At 44.7% G+C, this 22,260-nt stretch overlaps 1 protein-coding gene across 1 annotated transcript; it reads right to left on the bottom strand.

Annotated features, from left to right (window-relative positions):
• Window positions 1-902: 902 nt before the first annotated feature.
• On the bottom strand, window positions 903-9,794 carry LOC127334252 (sister chromatid cohesion protein SCC4). Its single transcript, XM_051360665.2, has 10 exons — window positions 8,955-9,794; window positions 8,327-8,795; window positions 7,041-7,079; window positions 4,866-4,987; window positions 4,427-4,573; window positions 3,690-3,779; window positions 3,478-3,602; window positions 2,942-3,147; window positions 2,670-2,794; window positions 903-1,415 (listed from the first exon to the last, which is right to left on the bottom strand). Exons 1-10 carry the CDS (start codon window positions 9,621-9,623, stop codon window positions 1,221-1,223), a joined length of 2,187 nt encoding a protein of 728 aa, XP_051216625.1. The 5' UTR covers window positions 9,624-9,794; the 3' UTR covers window positions 903-1,220.
• Between the last annotated feature and the right edge of the window lie 12,466 nt (window positions 9,795-22,260).

Below are 22,260 nucleotides of genomic sequence, written 5' to 3'. Positions count from 1 at the left end.
GTTCTGACACTTACGCGAGCTCGAGCCGGACGCCCGTCTTGGACGCTGCCCGGCAGGAGGCAGCCATCGCCGCCGTCAACTGTTTCTCCGCCGTGTCTCATCGTGTGTCGGCCGAAGACCTAATTAATCGATCTTTCTCTCAATACGCTGCCACGAGCTAATCAAGGTGAACCGAGCACATTTATATTGGCCAGCTAGGGGACTCTGCTCGTTGGCTACCAACGTGCGCTGCTAGCTAGCCTTGTTCAGATAGGACTCTGCTTGTTGGCTACCAACGTGTGCTCCGAGGATAGCTAGCTAGGCTCGTTCGGATGGAACTCTCATTGTTGCTACCAACGTGTGCTGCGAGGACTACCTTTGGCTGGCGGGGACGGACCAAATTTAACAAACGAAGACGATCTGCACGACGGACGAAAAGTTATTGGACGGACCGAACCAAGGAAACGTTAGCCCCTTTATTATTAGGTATAGATAGATCAAAGAGGTACATTAATTAAGCTTATTTATTTCTATTCATTTAGCTTGTTGTTGCTGCTGCTACTGGTCTCTCGAAAACCCAAACTCCCATTATAATGGTTTTGCTCACGAACCGGCTTCAAAACAGCCTTCTTTCCTATTACATATCTTTTAATCGACGCCGAGATCACGTAGGACATGCTAGCCATCTTTACAACCACACGTCGATTTAAACAGATCAGAGGGGATTTGATCTTTACAACCACACATCGATTTAAACGGATCGGAAGGTGTGGTTGTAAAGATCAACCACGGAAAATAAGAGCGGTAGCGATATGAAATCAGTTTCCAGCAGCACAAGTGTGTACCTACCTCTGGCGCTGGTATAATGGACCAGCGAGTGTGGTTGTTTACTCGGCTGCACGATAACAGTCCATGGTGAAACATTGTCTCTGCAAGCATTTCTCAATTATCTCGAATGAGGATTCTACGTGGGGATTCTACATATACACTTGGACTCAATCATTCAATTACAGTTGCTATGTTTACAAATGAATCAATAATGATTATACAACTACTGGGATAAATAGTAAAGACAATTCGCTAAAATAAATCAAAGACAACAACTCAGGAACCTATAGCCTATCCAACTTGTCCTGTATGGGTAGTCAGGCTGTCACACTACTACAGCTATCCAACATGCCCTGTATGGGGAGCATGGTACTCCATTTTGCCGGACGGCCAGAGTCAAGTCAGAATATAACTTACGACACCCTCCTCCTGGTACTGCGCCTCACCGAGCTTGTGTCGATCAACCTTCTAACGGACGAAGGCTGTGGGGTGGACAGCCCCACCGATTCCGGGATGTCTAAGTCAGCATTCGCCACCGAGCCAGGCATTTCGTGATGCTTCTGCATCAGGTCGTGCATCGGCTGGATTTCGATTCTGACTTTCTCCACCTGAAAAAGAATTTGAAGTTGAGCTCCTTGTATAAAAATTACAAGCGGGCACCAGAAAAGTGTTTTTGGCGAAGCAAGGGCCAGCAAATTTTTCTGACTTCTACAAGACATGGGTGATCAACACGAGACTTCTCTACTTGATGCTTCAGTCCACAACACTGCCATACTAATACTGGAATATGAATGAAACTTAGCAGCAAAACGAGTTTAGGGTTTTCTTTAGCAATACAGAAACAGTGGCTCTACAGGAAATCCTTCTTGTTGATAACTACATTGAACAAATTGTAGGCTTCAAGAAATGAGATGATATTGCTTCTATGCATTAAGCCTCCAAAGGTCGTGTAGGTCTATTCCAATATTTAATGCACTAGTATCATTGATTAGTACTACTCTTACAGTAGAACAAAGCAGTATACCTTGTAACTGCATGCTTAGTGACAACACTTGACCAGATTGTGCACAGATAGTATGTTGGTTTTATGACTTGCACTACCTCCGTTCTAAGATAAGTGTCACAACTTTGTCTAGATGCAGATGTATCTAGACGTACTGTAATGTGTAGATTCATCCGTATCTAAAAAAAGATGCGACACTTATTTTGAAACACAGGGAGTGTGTTTTAGAGGTATCTATATACCTCTTACTTATCTAATGCAAAACAATGGAACTACCTTGTATGGTCTTTAGAACAATAAAAAGAAGTGTGGCAAGCAGAAACAGTGGCTCTACAGGAAATCCTTCTTGCTGAGAACTACAGTGAACAAATTGTAGGCTTCAAGACTCAAGAGATGAGCTGCTATTGCTTCTACGCATTAAATCTCCATACGAGGTGTAGGTCTATTCCAATATTTAATGCACTAGTAGCACAGATTAGTACTACTCTTTCACTAGAACAAAGCAGTATACCTTGTAAGTGCATGCTTATTCACTATATGTGACAACACTAGGCCAGATTGTGTGTTTTAGAGGTGTTATGTTCATCTTGAAGGCTTGGACTGGTAGTTGTATACCTCTTATTTAATGCAAAAAAAATTGTGTGCTCTTCAGAGCAATAAAAAGTATGGCAAGCATACTGCAAATCTCCACTTTCTTTATGTGTCACATGCCACACACCCACACCTGGTTTAGTCTAGATGAACTTGGGGCCTAAGACCTCTGATATGGATTTTCTACCGAGATAAAAGATAAAATAAACTGCAAGTAAATGTAACTCTGCAAATTGCAAATGTTCACTTCAGAGCTGTTGTACCATACCAGCTCCTGGTGGAAAGGGTGAGAACGAGCTTCAGTCAGTCTTTTCTGCAGATCGATTTCTTTCTTACTTGCATACCCGGAGTTTTCCAGTTCATTTCCCCTCTCTTCTAATTCTCGATATAACTCTGAAATAAGACATCAGTGAACGTCAAACTTTCACAATTTGCAGTCGCGACATGCCATGCAAATGAAGAAATTAAATAACCAGCATATGTAAGGAAACGAAACCATAGTACAAGTGATAAATAAATCAATGTAGCCTCATAGCATACCTGTAAATACTGATAAGATCCAGATTTGCGTTGGAATGTCATACAGTGTCTTCGCTAATGTGAACGATGACTTCAAGATCTCTTTGGCCTGACCAGTGTCATGCAGCTGAAGTGCTAATGTGCCAAGTATTGTTAAATACTGAGAAACCAATTGGATGTTACCCAACTGTTGGTGTGCTATTTTCAAACCACTTGCAAGGCGAGTCCTACATTAGATAAAAAACATTAATATTGACAGCATATCAACAAAATATTTGTGAGCTTGTGAAGAGTTCGCTTGACACATAAAAGAGGACATGGGATGTAGCAGGCACCCATGAGAAACAAATAATGCAGAACATTAGCTAGAATGGAGATGCAACTTTTCCTTTTCAGGGCTTACATGTGCAAGACATTGCCGTTTGCATTCATTATACTCATTCACTAGTGACTAGCATAGTCCTTACCGTGCTTCTTGTGGATTCTGCTGTCTCATAAGTAAAAGCCCATGAACAAAAATGATACATGTCTTCTCCAGTGACTAGCATAATCCTTACCGTGCTTCTTGTGGATTCTGCTGTCTCATAAGTAAAAGCCCATAAACAAAAATGATGCATGTCTTCTCTCGCACACCAACAAATGAGTCCATGGTTCTGTAAGCAGGACCAATCAATTCTAGTGCCTAAACAATGAAAAGAGGTAAAGCAATGTTTAGTCTTGATAGACGGCTTGAGACAAAAATAAATAAACAAGTACACAAGATTGATACCTCTGAAGATGATTCCGCATCCCCCTTACAGATGTAGGAGACTGCTGCATAAACTTGGCACATAGATTGCATTGATTTGTTCTCTGTCAGCTGAAATCATTTCATTTACTTGATTAGAAAAAGCCAGGAAGGCTTGCAACAAAACATAAGCAGACTTAAGTGGCGTTTTGGCTCATAGGAGCAAATGCTCCCATTATATAAAATAATTAAAAATTAATTTTAAAAATGTTAAAAAAAAATTGACATAAATTTTTTGGTGTACATCGTGACATTCTATGTTCGTACACAAGTTTTCGTGGAAAAACAACATTTTCTGTGGTGTGCACAAAAAAATGTGCTGTACCTGTACGTAGTCGTCTTACAACATCAAAATTTGTCTTTTTTACAGGAGCCACAGGAATTTTTTTCTTTTTTTGAAAATTTGTGTACCAACATAAAATGTCTAGCTGTACATGTAAAAATTTAGTTTAGAATTTTTTGACACTTCAAAATGTAGATTAACACAATAAGAGCAAATGCTCCTATGAGCCAAAGTGCATTTCCCCCTAATATATCAAGATTTGTATCTTCCAAATACATGCTTTTTAGATCACTGGTCACATGATGCACAGTTGGAGGTCCAGTGTGCAGAAATTGATGTGTTTGGCAGCATACAAGAGAAGACTAGGAAGTCATGGCAGAGAGGCGCTTATCCAAAGCAAAATATGGTGGAGTGGCATCCCGAGAGGAGGAAATACCTTTAATGCCTCAAGGAAGTGGAAAGCAGCCTCATCAAAGTAGCCAACAGAATGCGCATATTGTCCCCTTAGCATTTCAATTGTGCTTTCACTGCCTTGCAGAATCGTTGGGAAACGAGTCAACCAGTTTTTCATCTGCGCTAAAGCCTACAGGGAAAAAGGGAAAATTAATAAGCGTTAGCTAAAGAACCAGAAGATACGTAGATTTGATATTTGGAAACAAACATATGTGTCCTAATTTATGGCCCTACACCAGACAAGATGTGCTTATATCAAAGGCTATAATCTATATATATCAGCCCAGCGTATCATGAGATATATTGCCTGCAGCAGACAAATTGGAACGGGTGATCTCATAAGTGATTTATTAAGCATGGTTGCAGCATTAAGCAGTCTTCCAACATATATTGGTAAAACATGAATATGTTGGTTGATTTACCTCCAGGGCTTCAACAAATTCTGATCTTGTGAGTTCTACAGCAACACTGTTTTCAAGGAACTGGAGCAAAAGCGTCAAGTACAGACCAGCCGTCCATATCGCGGAGTGTTCCAAATTTTCCTCTGCATAGCATCATAAACACTAGATAAGATTAAGGTAAAAGGAGGACAATACTATAACAACTTAGTTCTCAATTGGTGAAGATAAGTTTTTTCTGTCAAGCACAAAAGATCTGAGGGAATTCTTTATATAACAGTTAGCAGGTCCCCCGGTCCCTGATCTGCCACTAAACAAAAGCATGTCTCTTATATGCCACTACTGTAGCAAAACCTTCTGGTCCATAACACAGTTTGACCAAATTCCATCAGTCGAACCCTTATGGGACTGCACAAAGACCATTCTGCTACCACCATCTGTATTCTTCTTCCTTCTTGTGAGTTACTCAAATGGGAGCAGAGCTATAGATGTAGCGATCCTAAACTCATCTCCTTGCCTTGTTTTTCCACTTCATTCAAACAGATGAGCATGGAGAACGCAACAATCAATGGTTCTCGATGAGTTGATCATATGGTGATGGGTAAAAAAAATTGGTCATCCAGAAATGGAGCTCGGGATGTGTGGTACCAACTTCCGTGGAAGAGCAAAAGAAAAAAATAGTCAGGTGGTTGTGCAGGAGACCACAATAAGAAACACTCTGAACAACAATAAGGAAAAGTCCAGTGGTGGTGATGAGGATTTAGCCTCGGATGAAGGAGCCGCTAAAGGCACTAGCATGCTCACTTTGTCAAGGGAAATAATTTTAGTAAATGGTGGCACGAGACAAAAGGTGTGATGTAAATCTGCATGGGAAAACATGGGCGAGGCTGTATGGGCTGAAGATGTATTAAAGCCACGTTGGTGATGGTGAAGTGATCATGGCAGGTACATCCGCCATGACACGTCAGCATGGACAGACCCTGGGGAGCTCCAGCTTGCCCTTCTTGACAGCTGGCAAGCGATTCTAGCTAGGCCAATGCTTAGGTGTCAGGAAAGAGAACTCATGTAGGAATGTGGCGCCCGTGGCCATCAATTTGGGTGGTCTTGGTGCAATTGAGCGTGCAGTTATAGCGTGGTATGGATTTTGTGCTTCAACGGGAGCCTAGCAGAGCGAAGACAGAGCAAGAGTAGGAGAGTGGAGGCAGAAGATGAGGATAAAGAGTAAAAAAGGTATTGTCGAGAAATCAACCTGAGAAATTTGACAGAAGCAGTATGCCAAAAACTGGTAAGGTTTTGTTACAGTGGTGTGGTGGCATACAATGGAAAGGTCATTATTTATCGGCAGAGAAGGAAATTATTAATTGGGATATTGATTTTTGCATAGAATGAATTTGAAACAAAGAAGCCCAATGGATTAAAGAAATGTCTGTATGAAGTAGTTGATGCTTTTATTCAAAATTAGTGGTATGACTGATATAGATGATCTATTTGGCAGTGGCAAATATTGAAATAAGATCTGGGGGTGTATATTTCCATTTTATTAAAATGAAACACAAGAAAGAACAATGAAAAAAAAAAAGATTAGCACACGAGAAGGGGCTAAAAGTTCTCAATTAACCAACTCTGCATAGGATTGCTACACTGGAGCCCCAGCAGGACTATCTTCATTCTTCTATACCCAGCACACAGAACAAGAATCAACTGTGACAACTGGCAGATTATATCATTTAACTCTGGCAACGACTCAACGCAGGTAAGAACGTTTTTAAATTGGAATTAAGGTTGTTCCTGAATGAAATGATTTTAAGAATTAACGCCATGATTTTGTAATGGTTGCTTAGAAGATCAAGGATGAAGGAGATAGATGGAAAGAAACAAGGTCTAGGACTGTGTTGTTTGAGCCACTGAAAGAGCAGTCTCCTAGTTGTGTTGTTTTCTGGATTGTTGCTTGACTTTGGGGAGTCTCATCTCGCTGTTTTGGTGCAGACTTTGCTTTTCCTGCTTACTGAAAAGATATGGAAAGCCTTTGCATAGTTGCTAGAAAAAAAGAGTTCATGTCACTTAGCCAGATGAAGTAAAAATATGTGTGGAAGCCAAGGACCATGCATCAGTGAGAGGTCTACCATATGGTAGTACAGATGTAGCTATAACAAATGGTAACAGGTTTTCGTAGAAAATAATTGAAGTTCTTATATTTACCTGTCACGCCATCCACGATCCCAAGCTTCGATAGTTCCTCTGTAAAACAATGGTAATGCCCAGTAAGTGCCACTATTTTTTACTTATAAATATACAAGTTTTTACATATTTTAGCTTTTACACACACATGATAAACATATCAGATCCTAAAGTAGATCATGTTTATAATATCCAAGATAAAAAATGCATGTTTAAATAATGTGTGTAAAGCTACTATTAGCTTATGGATGTTGACATGCATCAATGCATATGCTTCCCATAGTTACTCAACAAACATTACATCCCAGTATCATAGTCAATGTACTCCCTTACAATTTCCAGTGATGGACTGAAGTGTTCCAAGTTGCATGAATCATACCAGGACAACGAATGTGGTACGCAGGGATTTATTGTGATTTTGGACATTGTGGTGCTGATCGGTTGAAAATAATCAAAATATACAAGATCACGCGGCTATATTTTCAAAAGGTCCTGACAAGCTCAGAGCTCTGTTGTCAAATGAATACGGTCAGCCCGTAAAAGGTACAGCAAGATTTCCTTATTTTGTGGAGCACCTGTTCAATAAAACCTAATGGTGTAGTTTGCTACGGCTGGGCTATACCACCACAATAGTACCTAGATCAGTCATTCTACAAAGTTACTAAATTTGTATTTAAAATAAATTCACATTTCCCATCATCTTTGGTCTTTCCACTAACTACATCATGTATCTCAAACCCAGCGTGTATCAACATGGCCGCTCCTATTTATACATGCCTCTCCCTTTATGTTGAAACGTTGACATAGCCACCTTCATGGAGTTGTGAAAGTAAACGGGCAGAAGTGAAAGTAATCAACTGTTTTCCACGGGAGATGTGAAAGTAAATGGGCAGAAGTGGAGAAGGTTATATCTGGCTCACAAGGAAAAATAGCCGGTAAAAAATGGGGAACCCCTTTTAGTCCAAAACAAGTAGATGTGACATTAGTAGCAGTTAATTATATCAAATATTCAAATTAAAAAAAAACATGCAAACACTCTGCACATAAACCCTAGCGGGTGAGAATACAAATTTTAGCCCTCACTATATTAACCATTGGGTTCAATAAGCACATCCCACCTACAAGGCAAGATACACATCAGTACCCCTCAAGGACTATGACCTAGTAAAAATGGCTACTATTTCATACCCATGGTTGTAAATTAGCTGCGCCTAGTATGTTGAATCATATATATAATCAATGTCTAGTTAGGTACAAGGAAGCATGCCATCCTTACACACAATACTTGAAATAAGAGCAGAACATACCATGGATGATCTGCAGTCCTGACTGTATTCTCTTTCCACATTCCCTAAAAATGCCTTTTGGGCGGCTGACCATTACGACCATGAGATCAACGAGCACAAAGACGGCAGTCCGTGGGAGCCATTCCCCATGCATCGGCGGTGGCGCCAGCAGCAACTTATCCCCGTAATCCAACACATCATTCAATTCGTCATAGCCGCACAAGGCTCGCAGCTGGTCTTTCAGCTGCCTCTGCTTATGCACCAGCGCCGCCCTCTCCCTCTCCTTCAACATGGGCTGTGCTAGTGATCTCTCCACCGCGCTAAGCTCAGTGCCAAGCTCTTTAATACGCTGCCCCCTCTGCATCTCGCTCTTGACAGCCGTGTCCAGCCTCTCCACGTGCTTGGAGGCAGCCTTGTAGTCGCAGACCCTCAGCAGGTAGAAGGTCTGCAGCAGCTCCGTGTAGAAGAAGAGTCCAACCCAGTGCTCCTTCTGCGTGGAATCGGCGGAAGACACATATCAAAAACACGAACTTTACTTACATCCCGCTGTAGCTGACGGAATCAAAATATATGTAAGAAAGACATGAATTTTACTTACATCCCGCTGCAAAATATATGACGGGATGAAAATGGAGAAAGCTGAGTTTACCTCTTGGTCCGTGAGCGCATCCCAGAGGTCGGCGACGCGTGCGGCGGCATCCGCAACGGAATTGCTGTCCTCCCAGCAGAGTAAATGTGCGTGGAGAGTGTTAGCAGCAAAGAAGAGGTCAAGCTGTGGGCTTTCCAGCTCGGTAGCGGCGGCGGCCCCCTCGGACAGCGCGGAGAGGGCGGACGCGGCGTCACCTTCGGCGGCGAACGCGGAGGCGAGCTGCGCCTGGAAGTTGCTGGTCCAGAGGAGGGACGGCTCGGCGGGGAGGAGGCCCGACGCGGATGCGGAGGCGAGGAGGGCGAGGCCGCGGCGGAGCACGTGCTTCTGCGACGGGACGGCGCCGAGGAGGCCGTAGACGTTGGCGAGGAGGGAGTGCGCGAGCAGCTTGAGGCGCGGCGGCGCGGAGGGGAGCGGGTTGAGGAGGAGCAGCGCGCGCTCGAGATGGGCCTTGGCGGTGGCGAGCCCCTTGGAGCGGGCGAGCAGCAGGGCGGCGAGGCGCAGGCGCGCGCGGGCCTCGGCGAGCGGGAGGAGCGAGGCGGCGTGCGGCGGGCTGAGCGCCGAGTCCAGGCAGGACGCGGCGGTGGAGAAGTCGCGGCGGCGCTCGGCCTCCTCCGCCAGCGCGAGGAGCCCGTCCGCCGCCGACATGGACGGCCCGGCGGCGGCCGACATGGCGGGGCGGGGCGGGGCGCGGCGACGGGGAGGGGTGACCTAGGGAGGGAACGGCATGGAGATTTGGGGATGGGGGGAGTGGGAAGCGTGGGCTGGAAGGAGGAAGAAAGGGGTTCCGCCGCCGCCGATTTCAACGCGCTCGTGTTTGTGTTTGTGTGTTGTGAACTTGCCCTCGGTCGCTGTTGGCGTCGCCAACGGGGAAATGGTTCGGCTCTGCTTCCGCTGGCTGGAACACGCGACGCTGCTCTGTACTGGAACGGGATTTTTTTTCGATATAATTCCTTATTTGACACTACCTAAAGTCTCAATTCCTTATTTGGTCCTGGAAAACTTTTCCTTCCCTATTTGATATGTAAACTTCATTTTCTTGATCTGCCCCTAGTTCAGTATGTGACCAATTTTTTACATGCCAAAATAGCAGGATATGGGTAGAGAACTCTCGATAGAAGCATGTTCTTGATCTGCACTTGTGCATGTATGGGAGCAGTAATTCTAGAGCAATTAAAAGTAGTAGAAAAAATGCATAACGGGTGAACTAAAACAGAATAGCTAGCGGAGCTAGCTTGGAAAAAGCAACATCCTAAACTAGCTACGTACGCGGAGATTAAGTAGCTAGTTTAGCCGCGCTGGACCACAGTTTCTGCACCGAATTGGTCACGGCCGCAAGCGTTTTCTTTTTTTTTCCTAGTTTCGTCTATATCAAGTGAGGCAAAGGTATAATGGTCCAGGAAAACAATGGTAACAGAGGGAGTTAACAAAATTGATGGCAGTGTCATATAGGGAAGAAAACAAAGGTTAGATGTCAAATAGGAAAGAAAAAGTTTTCCAGGGCCAAATAAAAAACTGAAACTTTAAGTAGTGTCAAATAAGGAATTCTCTCATTTTTTCCAAACTATTAGGCAAGTTCTGTTTTTTGAGTTTTAGTAAGAGAGAAGAGATGAGGGAAAATGTGTGATGAGTTCAATTACAGTTATACATGTTTTTGTAAAGAGAAATTTAATATGAAGTTTATTTTTAGCTGATACACACTACATGAAGTAGAAGTACGAGGGAAATGCTTCTGACGGGGAAGAAAAAAGTGCGAATGGATGCACACATAATTACCAAATCAACAGATAGTTCATTACAGTTTACAGATATTACTTTAGCTTCTTATGTTTGTCAATCTATTTATCATAATTTTAATATTTGTAACATGACTAATATATTAGTCCATATGTACATTGCATGGGCACGCTTACTAGTTCTTTATAACCTAAATACCATATGCAGCTAAAATGGCGATTTCTAAGAAGAAAGATACTTTCATTTTTTTCTCTTAATTTAGAGAAAGCTTACGGGACAGAGAGATTTACATTACAACATAGTAATTTAGTAAACATTTAAAGTTCTTAATTGGGGGCTTTGAGTCTCCGCATCCAATCACATCAAAGTGAGTGTTCGAGCACAACACAAAAACAAGAGCAAATGCTCAGGAGATAAAGATGGATAAGCTAAACCCATGATCAGATTATAAGGGAGGAATAATTCCACATGTTAAGTGTGGACTGGATTATAAGGATCTAATTATAAGGGAGTTCTTCTGATTTCTCGTAGTAATCTGAGCGTCATTTCCTCATAAAAACTTTAGTTGGAGGCGTCTTTCGACTCGTTAGATTTGTATGGACAAGGGCTATAATACCATGGACTTGGAATTTACGCTTATTGTTACTTAACTCACGAAGCCACATACAACAAACGGTTGTGTGCATCCTGGTTATGCAGAGGCTAGATGTAATTGCTTCTTGAAGTAATAAAGCATCCTTTATCGAAAAAAAAACTCACGAAGCCACATATAATCAACTAGCTAGCCCTCCCTCACTAAGCTCTACTACAGTAGCGCCGCTCTTCTCCGATCTTCCTGCTGTAAATATCGATGCCACACACACGAATAGAGCAGAGAATTCTCCCTCACTCATCAACCACCATGGCGATCGTAGGGCCTTAGTTGCACCGGGCTCTTGCGCTCCTATAGCGGAGCTTGGGCTAAGGCGCTGGGTGGGGGGAGGTGGGAGGGGTCAAATGGATGCAATAATACTGTATTTAGGGGTAAATGGACCAATTACTACTTGGTGTTTGCTAAAATTTCATGGGCCGGGGGGTGGCACCCCCTCCCCTGAACTACGAGTAGCTCTGTTGTACTCTTGTCCTTGATGCTTCTTTAGACTTTTTCTTTGTTTGCGCCACCCCACCAACACCGCACTGGATGAGGACCGCTGGCTCTGACGTCTGACCGTGCCAGCGCACCGGTCCACTACCACGGCTCCCTCGCCGACTCCGACCATGCCAACCCACCAGTCCATGATCATGACTCCCTCGTCGCCGACACTGTTCATGCCACCGTAGCCGACGCACATCTGATCCGGCCCTCCGTCGACTGGAGGACGACCAGCACCGTCGCTCCGGTCAAGAGCCACGGGCCATGCGGATCTTGTGAGGTCTTCTCCGTAGTTTCATCTATCGAAAGCGCCCTTAAGCTGGACGATGGCTAGCTCGTTCCGCTCTCTGAGCAACAGGACATCGTCTGCATGCGGTCCGATTGCTGCAAGGATTGTCACATCGGGCCCGTCAATGAGGTGCTCCACTTCGTTGCTGCCAGCGGAGCATGCTCCGAAGAGTCCTACCCTGCACGGCCAGTGACAACGGCCACTTCGCAGCCTTCCCGAAGTCTTCCTCCATTACCGGTTTCGATCGTGTGGTTGCCAACGACAAGGTCGCCCACCAACCCGTAAGCATATTAGTTATAAACGCGATAGGTAATAAGGAAGAAAGAAAATGAAATCTAAGCCGAACACACAAAATTTTAACGTGGAAAAATCTCTCCAACAACGAGTGAAAAATTCCAGGGACGCCAGCCAGCAAAACTTCACTATCGGCCCAAGTCTACCAGCGACGGCCCTCGCTTTGCTATATGGGGATTGTTTATAAATGCAATGGGTTGGAGTGATAAACCCTAGTCGACGGCTTACAAGAGGTATAAATCAGTGGAGACGACGGTCCTACCCAAGGGAGGGGGGAGGGGGCTTCGCCCCTAGGTGTCCCCGTTGGGTACGTTATGGGTTAACGCCCCCCTTCTCTCTGGCCCAAACCTGCCAATGAGACACCGTTGGATACGGAACCACGGACAACGGGAATGACAACTTCTGAATCATGAGATAATCCATGCACATTTACAAAAAATAGCCCAAAACAGAAGATGGAAAGCAATCAGGTCCTCGAGTATCTCCGCCATAGATCGTCGGTGTCCTTGAAGCGTCGTGTGGTGACCCTGCATACCACTGCATGTTGTAGTATGCCGGTCGTTGATATAACATTCACGTAGTACCAATCCGCAAATATTACATCCCTCAGAGTAGTACAACAGAACATAGCAGGTCCATAACTCATTCATTTATTATTACAAGCAACATATACATGTCATCTCGGAGTTCCTCTTGGGTCCTAAGAGGAATACTCCTGGGTTCGAGGTGAACCCGACTTAGCTTACAATATAGAAGTCTTAATAGGTTATACATTTATTCTCAACGAGCAGTTAAGTACTAAGAGTTCGCACTGCTCGGATACTATTACTATCTGATAGGTCTACGCTTGTCCTCCTCCGGAACCCTCCCCGGTTCCGTAGACGATGAGGTAGTCAACTCCTTCTATACCTCCGGAGAGGTCTGGTTCTTCATAGCAGACGTCTTCTGCTCCTTCGGGGTCATCGTTGTCCTTCTCAAGTCGATTCAGACAATCTAAGTAGGGGATTTAAGACTGGTATGAGTACGAGCGTACTCAACAAGTTCATTATAGAAAAGAGGTGTTTAATGCACTAGCTACGATATTAGACCAGAAAGTCTAATACCAATGCAAGTTTTGATAAACATTTCTTCAAGAGGTTGCTTTTATTTCAAAGAACTATGTCCGTCAGCCTTCACCGATTTACTAGAACTTCATGGAGCTCCTTTCCGGCAGCGTTCGCAGTTCCAAATCCCGGAACAGGGAGTGACAGGTCAAGATTCATTACACTGTGCAGAGGTGTGTTGCTTTACCCATAAGAGATCTTAACCTTGGTGCCAACTGGGCAGCTTTCCCGTCCACACTACCTTTGGTGTGAGGCCCGGTATAAGGTCATAGCCAATCATATTCCTCCGCTACCTCGTACACCCACCCTTTGTTGCAAACTCCGACCCTGGGTCCTCGCCGGTGTTCTTATACCAATTAAGGACGGCCCCCGACCACGACAACAGTTCTGGGCTTTCTACCATGAACTCCTTCGCCGGGAGATGCAACCCATCATAGACCGCAATAACCGTGGGGATTTTAGGCTTCCCCAGCCCACTGCTTGCTCCTCGGGCTACAAGTGTCTACGGACAATGCCGTGGGGACTTTAGGCTTCCCCAGCCCACCGCTTGCACCCTTGGAATACAAGTGTCTACGGTAAAGCGCATCCATTGATGTACAAGAGGTGGAAATACGATTGACTACTCCGTCCCACTCCAGATCTTATGGTTAACACGGGTATTACGGCACAAGAATCACTGGACGACATTTGTTGTTTAATCCTAGATGGATATAAACCCTTGCAATGGAACCTCCGCCATATCAACACAATCCATGGTTCCATTTCCCACCACATAGTCATATTCATAGTTATGAAAATAGTGGTTTTGCTTTTTATGCAATTAGTGATAAACATAGTACTTTGCAAGTAATTTGGTAAAAATACTCAAATGACATGAGCAAGCGATGAACTTGCCTAAACACTGCATAGTGTTGCAGTTGGGTGGTGTGGACTGACCCTTGTCCCCTGTTGCTGAAAAATAGCATCATTGTCCGATAAGGGCAATGGTTAAAGAAGCAATTATGCATGCTTTCCATTTTTAGGGTTTGTTCCCCCCTTTCCGATGCTTATTATTTTATGTAAGAGGTGAATACTAAGAATGATTTAGGGATACTCTGTTTAGGGTAAAAATACTACCTTGAAATGTTGTCAAGGTGTTTTTTAAAGTCCAAAAGTATTTATGGACTTATTTTTATCATTAAAAATATAAGGTTTAATCTTTAATGATTAATTCCTTGCATTTAAATATGACTCATTTTTTATTGTCTCAAAAATTCCATTTCATATTTTATTATGATAGAGAATTTTATGCTGAGTGATTTTCATATTTTTATTTATTTTTTTAGAGCTATATTTATTTTATAAAATTCTTAGAAACATTCACTTAATTTGGGTATTTTGGAAATGTCCAAAATGCCCTCGGGCCCACCTGTCAGGGTGAACCCGAGTGGGTTGGGCTCAACCCCTTCGGCCTGGTCCGGCCCACTCGGTCGCCCTCACTTCTTCTCCTCTCCCTCGCGAAACCCTAATACCCCGAGCTCTGGCGACACGCGGTCGCCGTCGCCTTCGCCGGATACCTCCGGCCATCTCCGGCGGTGAGATGGGGCGCATCTGAACCGCCTCTCGACGGCGCATCAGATCCTCTGCGTCGATCTGGCCCTCGTCGCCTCCTCGACTTGCCCCCAACGCGTCTGCCCGCAAGGCCGTGGGGTTCTGCGGCGATTCGTCGCTCGCCGGCGAACCACACGCGATGACGCGGCCGTGTGCCTCGCCGTGGTGGTGCTGGGGCTGTTGTGTATAGGGCTGTGAATCTTGGAAATGCTCAATTGAGCACAGCTGTTGACTAGACAGCTCCATCCCTTGATGGTGTGCTTCTGGATACAATTGCATATAGCTTATTTTCTTATCTGTGATGCAATTGTTCAGGTTGTGTGGCTATATAATTCATATTGTTACTGTGTTGGTGCTAGGCTTGGTTCTAGCAGGCCTTAGCATGCTTTAGCATGCTCTGTCATGCTCTAGCAAGTTCCTGATGATCATTTGATCATCAGTTGCTTGTAAAGGCTGCTGGTTTGTGTCTGTGCCTCACTGCTGCTCATTCTGGGATGTGTGTGTCACACAGACATATGCTTGCTGGTGCTTGCTCAAGCATCCATTGATGCTTGAAATGATCATTTGGCTCATATGCAAGTGCTCTAGTTATTAGTTGCTTGTGTAATTCATTTATCTGAATGGCTTGGCGTGATTTAATGGATAAATGAGATGAACTGTTTCTGCAGTTATGATTCTTTGATTGAAATGACTTGAGGTAGAGGAATGCCAACAATTGTTGGGGACCCTAGCTCACTTTGAACCCATCTGGGTGATGATAGATTTTCTTGGCTGTATTTTCTTGTGGCTGAGGTGACCCTAGCAGTAGCTATCTGCTATTCCAGGGTAGCTCCCCTCTCTGTGGCTTGTGGTGGCTTGGTGAATGCATTTCTGGTTAATCCCTTTTTGGATTTCCAGTGGTCTTTGATGTTGACAAACATGAATAGACACATATTGTCTATCTGTCTGATGGTGTACTAGGTTTTAGGTGCTAGGTGATGTCTACGCACGCTTCTATTCTTGTAGACGGTGTTGGGCCTCCAAGAGCAGAGGTTTGTAGAACAGCAGCAAGTTTCCCTTAAGTGAATCACCCAAGGTTTATCGAACTCGGGGAGGTAGAGGTCAAAGATATCCCTCTCAAGCAACCCTGCAATTAAGATACAAGAAGTCTCTTGTGTCCCCAACACACCTAATACACTTGTCAGATGTATAGGTGCACTAGTTCGGCGAAGAGATAGTAAAATGCAAGTAATATGGATGGATATGAGTGGTAATAACAATCTGAAATAAATATGGCAGCAAGTAAACATGCGGTAGAACAGTAAATAAACGGTGATTCGATATTTGGAAACAAGGCCTAGGGATCATAGTTTCACTAGTGGACACTCTCAACAATGATCACATAAATAAATAACTTCTCTTCACTTGTGCTACTTTCTCACACTCTCTTGTTGGATAACAAACACCATTCATTGTGTAGGGCTACAAAAGCACACCTCAAGCCGGAGTAAACAAGCTCCACAACGTCCGTAGTTCATATTAAAGTAACCTCTAGAGTGCATAATAGACCGTTGCAATTTAGACCGAGTACTAACATAGCATACACACTGTCAACAATAGCTACGAAAGGGGGAATAGATCGCATCAATACTATCATAGTAATAGTTAACTTCATAATCTACAAGAGATTACAATCATAACCTACGCCAAGTACTACATGATGCACACACTGTCAACATTACATCATGGAGGAGGAATAGACTACTTTAATAACATCACTAGAGTAGCACATAGATTAATAGTGATACAAAGCTCATGATCACATAAAGATCACACCATGGGAGAGAGATGAACCACATAGCTACCGGTAGAGCCCTCAGCCTCGGGGGAGAACTACTCCCTCCTCATCATAGGAGATAGCAATGGCGATGAAGATGGCGGTGGTGTCGATGGAGATGACTCCGGGGGCAATTCCCCGTTCCGGTGGCGTGCCGGAACAGAGACTTCTGTCCCCTGAAACTTGTCTTCGCGATGGCGGCGGCTACGGAACTCTTCGTGGAATATCGTCGGTTCTCATAGGGTTTTCGCGTCTGGGAGCATATATAGGCGAAAGGGCGGCGTCGGAGGGGCACCAGGGCGCCCTCCCCACCTGGTGGCGCGGCCAGGGTTGGGCCCGCGCCCACCTATGGTGTGGGGGCCCCCTGGCCCATCTTCGTCTCCCCTTCGGACTTCTGGAATTTTCCGTGAAATATAAGATCGTGGGCTTTTGTTTCGTCCAATTCCGAGAATATTTCCTGTGTAAGATTTCTGAAACCAAAAACAGCAGAAAACAGGAACTGGCGCTTCGGCATCTTGTTAATAGGCTAGTTCCGGAAAATGCATAAAATCATTATAAAGTGTGAGCAAAACATGTAGGTATTGTCATAAAACTAGCATGGAACATCAGAAATTATAGATACGTTGGAGACGTATCACTAGGTGACTTTGGCTGGCTAGATAGGATCATTTCCTTGCTGGATTGCCTTGGTTATGCCACTGATTTGGTCTAACCAGTGTTCCCTTGGTGATTTCCTATTGGCTTCACCCATATTTGCTTGCACCAACTGACTTGGTAGCCAGATGATGACACAAACAGGGTACTCACACCCTGTCGCGACCCCGGAGGTCAGGGCTAGACAAACCCAGATATCACATCTGGCATAAGCCTAACCTAGATCTCTAGGGCCTACAGGGTGAGAATCGGTAACACAACAGTGACTCTACGAATGAAAGCAAATATAATACAACTCTTAGCAGAGTTAAGATCCAAATTTATTACACGCAGAGGTCACTGACCACAATTCAACAAGCAACGGAAAGCAAATTATGTTATCTAGATAACAAGACTGCAAAGGGCCTAAGAGGCCATAACATAAGGCGACGTCCCAGCCCATAAGTCTCAGGCTGCCGCCTGAGGAACTCCGAACTACTCGTCGACGTCAAGGTAGAAGCCGCCATCAGTTGGAATGACTTCCTCTGAAACAAAGCATGCAAGGCTGAGTACAGGGACTCAGCAAGACTTAGTACAACCTGTTAGCAAAGCGGGTATGCGAGGCTTTATGTGGAGCTTATTTTGCGGAAAGCCAGTTTTCCTTTGTAAAAAGGAGGGAGCAGAAGCTCGTCTATCCAGACTATTTTCAAAAGGGGTAAGAGAGCGATATCAACTCTAGCTCTAAGATCATCATGTTGAATCCACCGAATCTTCATCATCACCTGAACCTATCACCTAGGATCACCCCCTCGACACCCTGAGAAGGGATCCTTATCACACATTGACATCAAGTTTTACGATTAGGTTCAAGTTGTCTATGATCACAGAATCCATCACCAAGTCGTCCATAACCGTGGACACGGCTTTTCGAAAAGATTTACCCCAGGGTGTACAACTTTACCCACACGCGCCGACCGACTCTTAATGCCGTAACGTTAGCACACTTCCTTGGTGTGCCTACAGAGGGTGGTCGACCAAAACCTTTCCCTTACTTCGCCTATTCCATGAGTCAAACTAACTGGGGAGCTCCGTCATCGTAGGTAGCCATTCTCCGAGGCGGTCCCGGTCATTGTGCGCAGGGGATCCAGTTCAATGCCTCCAGCATCCTTCACCCCGGCCACGCCCTGTATGATGCACTTTGAAAACCTTTTCCACCTTTCCCCATGCGTATGGCAAATGGAACTCGCAAACTAATTGACTCATGGGTAAGCTAGGTAAGTTCGGGCCAAGGGGTTCCCATGGGCCCCGTGTGGCTGTACGCTCAGTCTTGGTTCCAGAGGCAAGAACTCAGGTCCTAGTATCGGCGAGAACGAGTCAAATCACCACATCCCCATGTGGCGGCCCATCCAAGCCTTTAGCATGTTTATTAACATCATCACTGATCTTACCACGTCATCCTGTCAAACTAGGTTCATTCGTAGCTGTGATTCATCAACCGGATGGATCAGACTTCAACAGCTAAGCATGGCTAAGCATAACACATATACGGCTCTAGCGATGCGAACAAGCTCAGACCTAGTTTTGCTGGGAGCGGTGGATCAGTAACTCTGGGCTACAAGGATGGAATTATGCACACATAGGATATCTACAACTGCCGATAAAACATATTTGAAGCGAATGCAATATGTAAGAACCAGAAGTAAAAGCATTTTGAAACCATATATGAACCAGGTTAGGGCTTGCCTTGTCCCTCGTTGTTCTGGTGCTGCTCTTCGGTGGCGTTGATCTCAGGTTCGCGTTCGGTCCCTATCGATGAAAAACCAAACACCGGAAATAAAGAGCACAATCAAGACAAGGTACAATGCAATGCACATACAATATGATGACATGTCATATTAAAGGGGTTCGGTTAACCCTAGGTGCATCGACAGAATTTAGAGGGGTTCGGCATCGAACCTCGACATATGAGAGGGGTCAAATTAGGGTTTCTACTAAGGCTCATATTTAATTGGTTCAAAGATGTATGAAACATGGATAAACAATTAGGAAATGTTTTTCTGATCATTTTGATATATAATTTCATATTTTTCTGATTTAAAATGAATTACTTATGAATTTCCAAAGTTTAATTCATTTTAAAACAATTTCTGAAAATTAAATAAAAATAATAAAAGTTTAATAATTTGGACCCACTTGTCATAACTTTATTCTTTTCTAAACATTTCCTAAATTATTAAAATCCTGACAGATGGGGTCCACCTGTCATAATATTTCCTATTTAAAAAATATAGAAATTAAATACAGAAAATAGAAAAAGCTATTAATGACGTCACGCTGACGTCATGATGACGTCAGCGGCGCCATGGCTCCCTGTGAGCTCTGCTCGGCTCGCAATCGGGCGATTCGGCCACTAATCGAGCGCGTGCGGAGGGGGAAAATGATCAGCGCGATGCGGGGAACCTAAAGGAGGCGGCGCCGCCGGCTGGGGGTCGCCGGAGCTTGGCCGTCGGCCATGTCCGAGCGGCGGCCGGGGCAGAGGCATGGCGCGGCGGAGCTAGAGAGGGGGAGGGAGCAGGCCGAGGGCATCACGAGGACTAGGGGCTCACCGTGAGCGCGTTGGAGAGGTCAGCGACGGCCGGGAGCCTCGTCGGCGCCGGAATCGAAGGTGGTCGGCCGGTCCTGCGAGTTAGGGTTAGGTTTGGGGGGGGCGCGGGAGAGCACGGGGAAAGGGGAGAATGGGGGCTAGGGTTCCAGGGCGCGGCGGCGGAGGTACTTGTAGCCGCCGGGGGGCGGCGGAGCTCATCCTGGCCGGCCAGGCCATCGGGCGGCCGGCGCCAGGCCACCGAGCTGCTTCGGTGCGCGGGGGAAGACGGTGATTTTGCAAAAACCCCCTTGGGGAAAAGTATGGGCTGGTGGGGTGTTGCTGTTGGGCCGACTTGGGCTTCGGCCAGGGAGAGAAAAGAGAGAAAGGGGATGGGCTGCGCCCAGGGAAGAGAGAGGGGAGGTTTCTCTCTCTTTTTTTTCCTTTTCTTTTTCTGGTTTTCTATTTCTAAACCAAATTCAAATCTGTTTTTGAATAGAGTTTGAAAACTCAAAAATTGTCCAAGAATAATAAACACACATGGCTCATTGAATAACAACAAAGCCATGTTGTCTATTTTATAAAAACTTGAGAGATTTTGAATGGAGAAGAAAAGAGAAGGATTTGCATAATTAGAAAATTGAGATGCAAATTTTGCTCAAATGCAAACTAAATGCATGAAATGCACATGATCACTCATTTATTCAAATAAACAAGGTTGGGATGTTACAACTCTACCCCCCTTACAAGAATCTCATCCTCGAGATTCCTAGATTTTAGAAAAGAAGGAAGGGTACTCAGATCGTAAACGATCTTCTCGTTCCCAGGTTGCTTCTTGCTCAGAATGATTAGACCACTGAACTTTCAGAAACTTGATGCTCTGACGTCGAGTTTTACGCTCGGCTTCATCAAGGATACGAACAGGATGTTCTCGATAAGTTAGATCCTCTTGAAGGTCAAGAGTCTCGTGATCAACACCACGGATAGGATCTTTGAAGCAACGCTTGAGTTGGGACACATGGAAGACATCATGAACTTCAGGAAAATTGGAAGGTAACTCCAACTTGTAGGAAACATTACCACGCTTGGCAAGGACGCGGAAAGGACCAACATAGCGAGGAGCTAGTTTTCCTTTTATACCGAAACGACGGACACCCTTGAGAGGAGTGACCCAAAGATAAGCTTGATCACCAATTTCATACTTCACTTCTTGATGATGGCGATCATAATAGCTCTTTTGACGTGACTGAGCAGTTTTCAGACGCTCGCGAATGATGTGAACTTGATCTTCTGCTTCGTTGATCATATCTGGTCCAAAGAACTTTCTTTCTCCCGTTTCGGACCAGTTCAAAGGAGTTCTACACCTTCTGCCGTACAAAGCTTCAAAAGGTGCCATGCCCAGGCTGGATTGGAAGCTGTTGTTATAGGTGAACTCGGCAAATGGAAGGCACTTTTCCCAATCTTTACCGAAGGATATAACACAGGCCCTGAGCATGTCTTCAAGAATTTGATTCACTCTTTCGGTTTGACCACCGGTTTGAGGATGATAGGCAGTGCTGAAGGAAAGACGAGTTCCCATAGCTTTCTAAAAACTTTCCCAAAATTTGGAAGTAAACAAACTTCCACGATCAGAGATGATCTTCTTGGGAACACCATGAAGAGTGACTATCCGGGACGTGTATAGATCGGCCAGTTGATTAGCACGAATATCTTCCCGAATAGGAAGGAAATGAGCAACCTTGGATAGACGGTCAACCACTACCCATATAGCATCTTTTCCATTTTTGGTCTTGGGGAGACCGGTAATGAAATCCATGCCAATTTCATCCCATTTCCACTCTGGAATTGATAGAGGTTGCAGAGTGCCAGCGGGTCTTTGATGTTCAGCTTTTACGCGACGGCAAACGTCGCATTCAGCAACAAACTTAGCGATCTCTTGCTTCATCCCGGACCACCAGAATCTTTGGCGGAGATCCCGATACATCTTGGTACCACCAGGATGGATGGAGAGTGGTGATTCATGAGCTTCTTTAAGGATTAGCTCTTTGAGATCCGATTTATCCGACACGACTAGACGCTTACCGAAATAAACGGTACCTTGATCATCAATGGAGAAACATTTAGCAACTCCGCT

The sequence above is a fragment of the Lolium perenne genome, chromosome 2, assembly GCF_019359855.2.
Source record: "Lolium perenne isolate Kyuss_39 chromosome 2, Kyuss_2.0, whole genome shotgun sequence".
Classification (NCBI taxonomy): Eukaryota; Viridiplantae; Streptophyta; class Magnoliopsida; order Poales; family Poaceae; genus Lolium; species Lolium perenne.
This window is presented reverse-complemented; position numbering and strand designations above follow the sequence as displayed.

Excerpts from the sequence above, each read along its gene's own strand:
- LOC127334252 (XM_051360665.2), bottom strand. The coding sequence starts at position 9,623 with ATGTCGGCCGCCGCCGGGCCGTCCATGTCGGCGGCGGACGGGCTCCTC. Across the intron at positions 3,603-3,689 it reads ATGCGGAATCATCTTCAGAG|GCACTAGAATTGATTGGTCC; the intron begins GTATCAATCTTG and ends TTCATTGTTTAG. Across the intron at positions 1,416-2,669 it reads ACCCTTTCCACCAGGAGCTG|GTGGAGAAAGTCAGAATCGA; the intron begins GTATGGTACAAC and ends ATTCTTTTTCAG.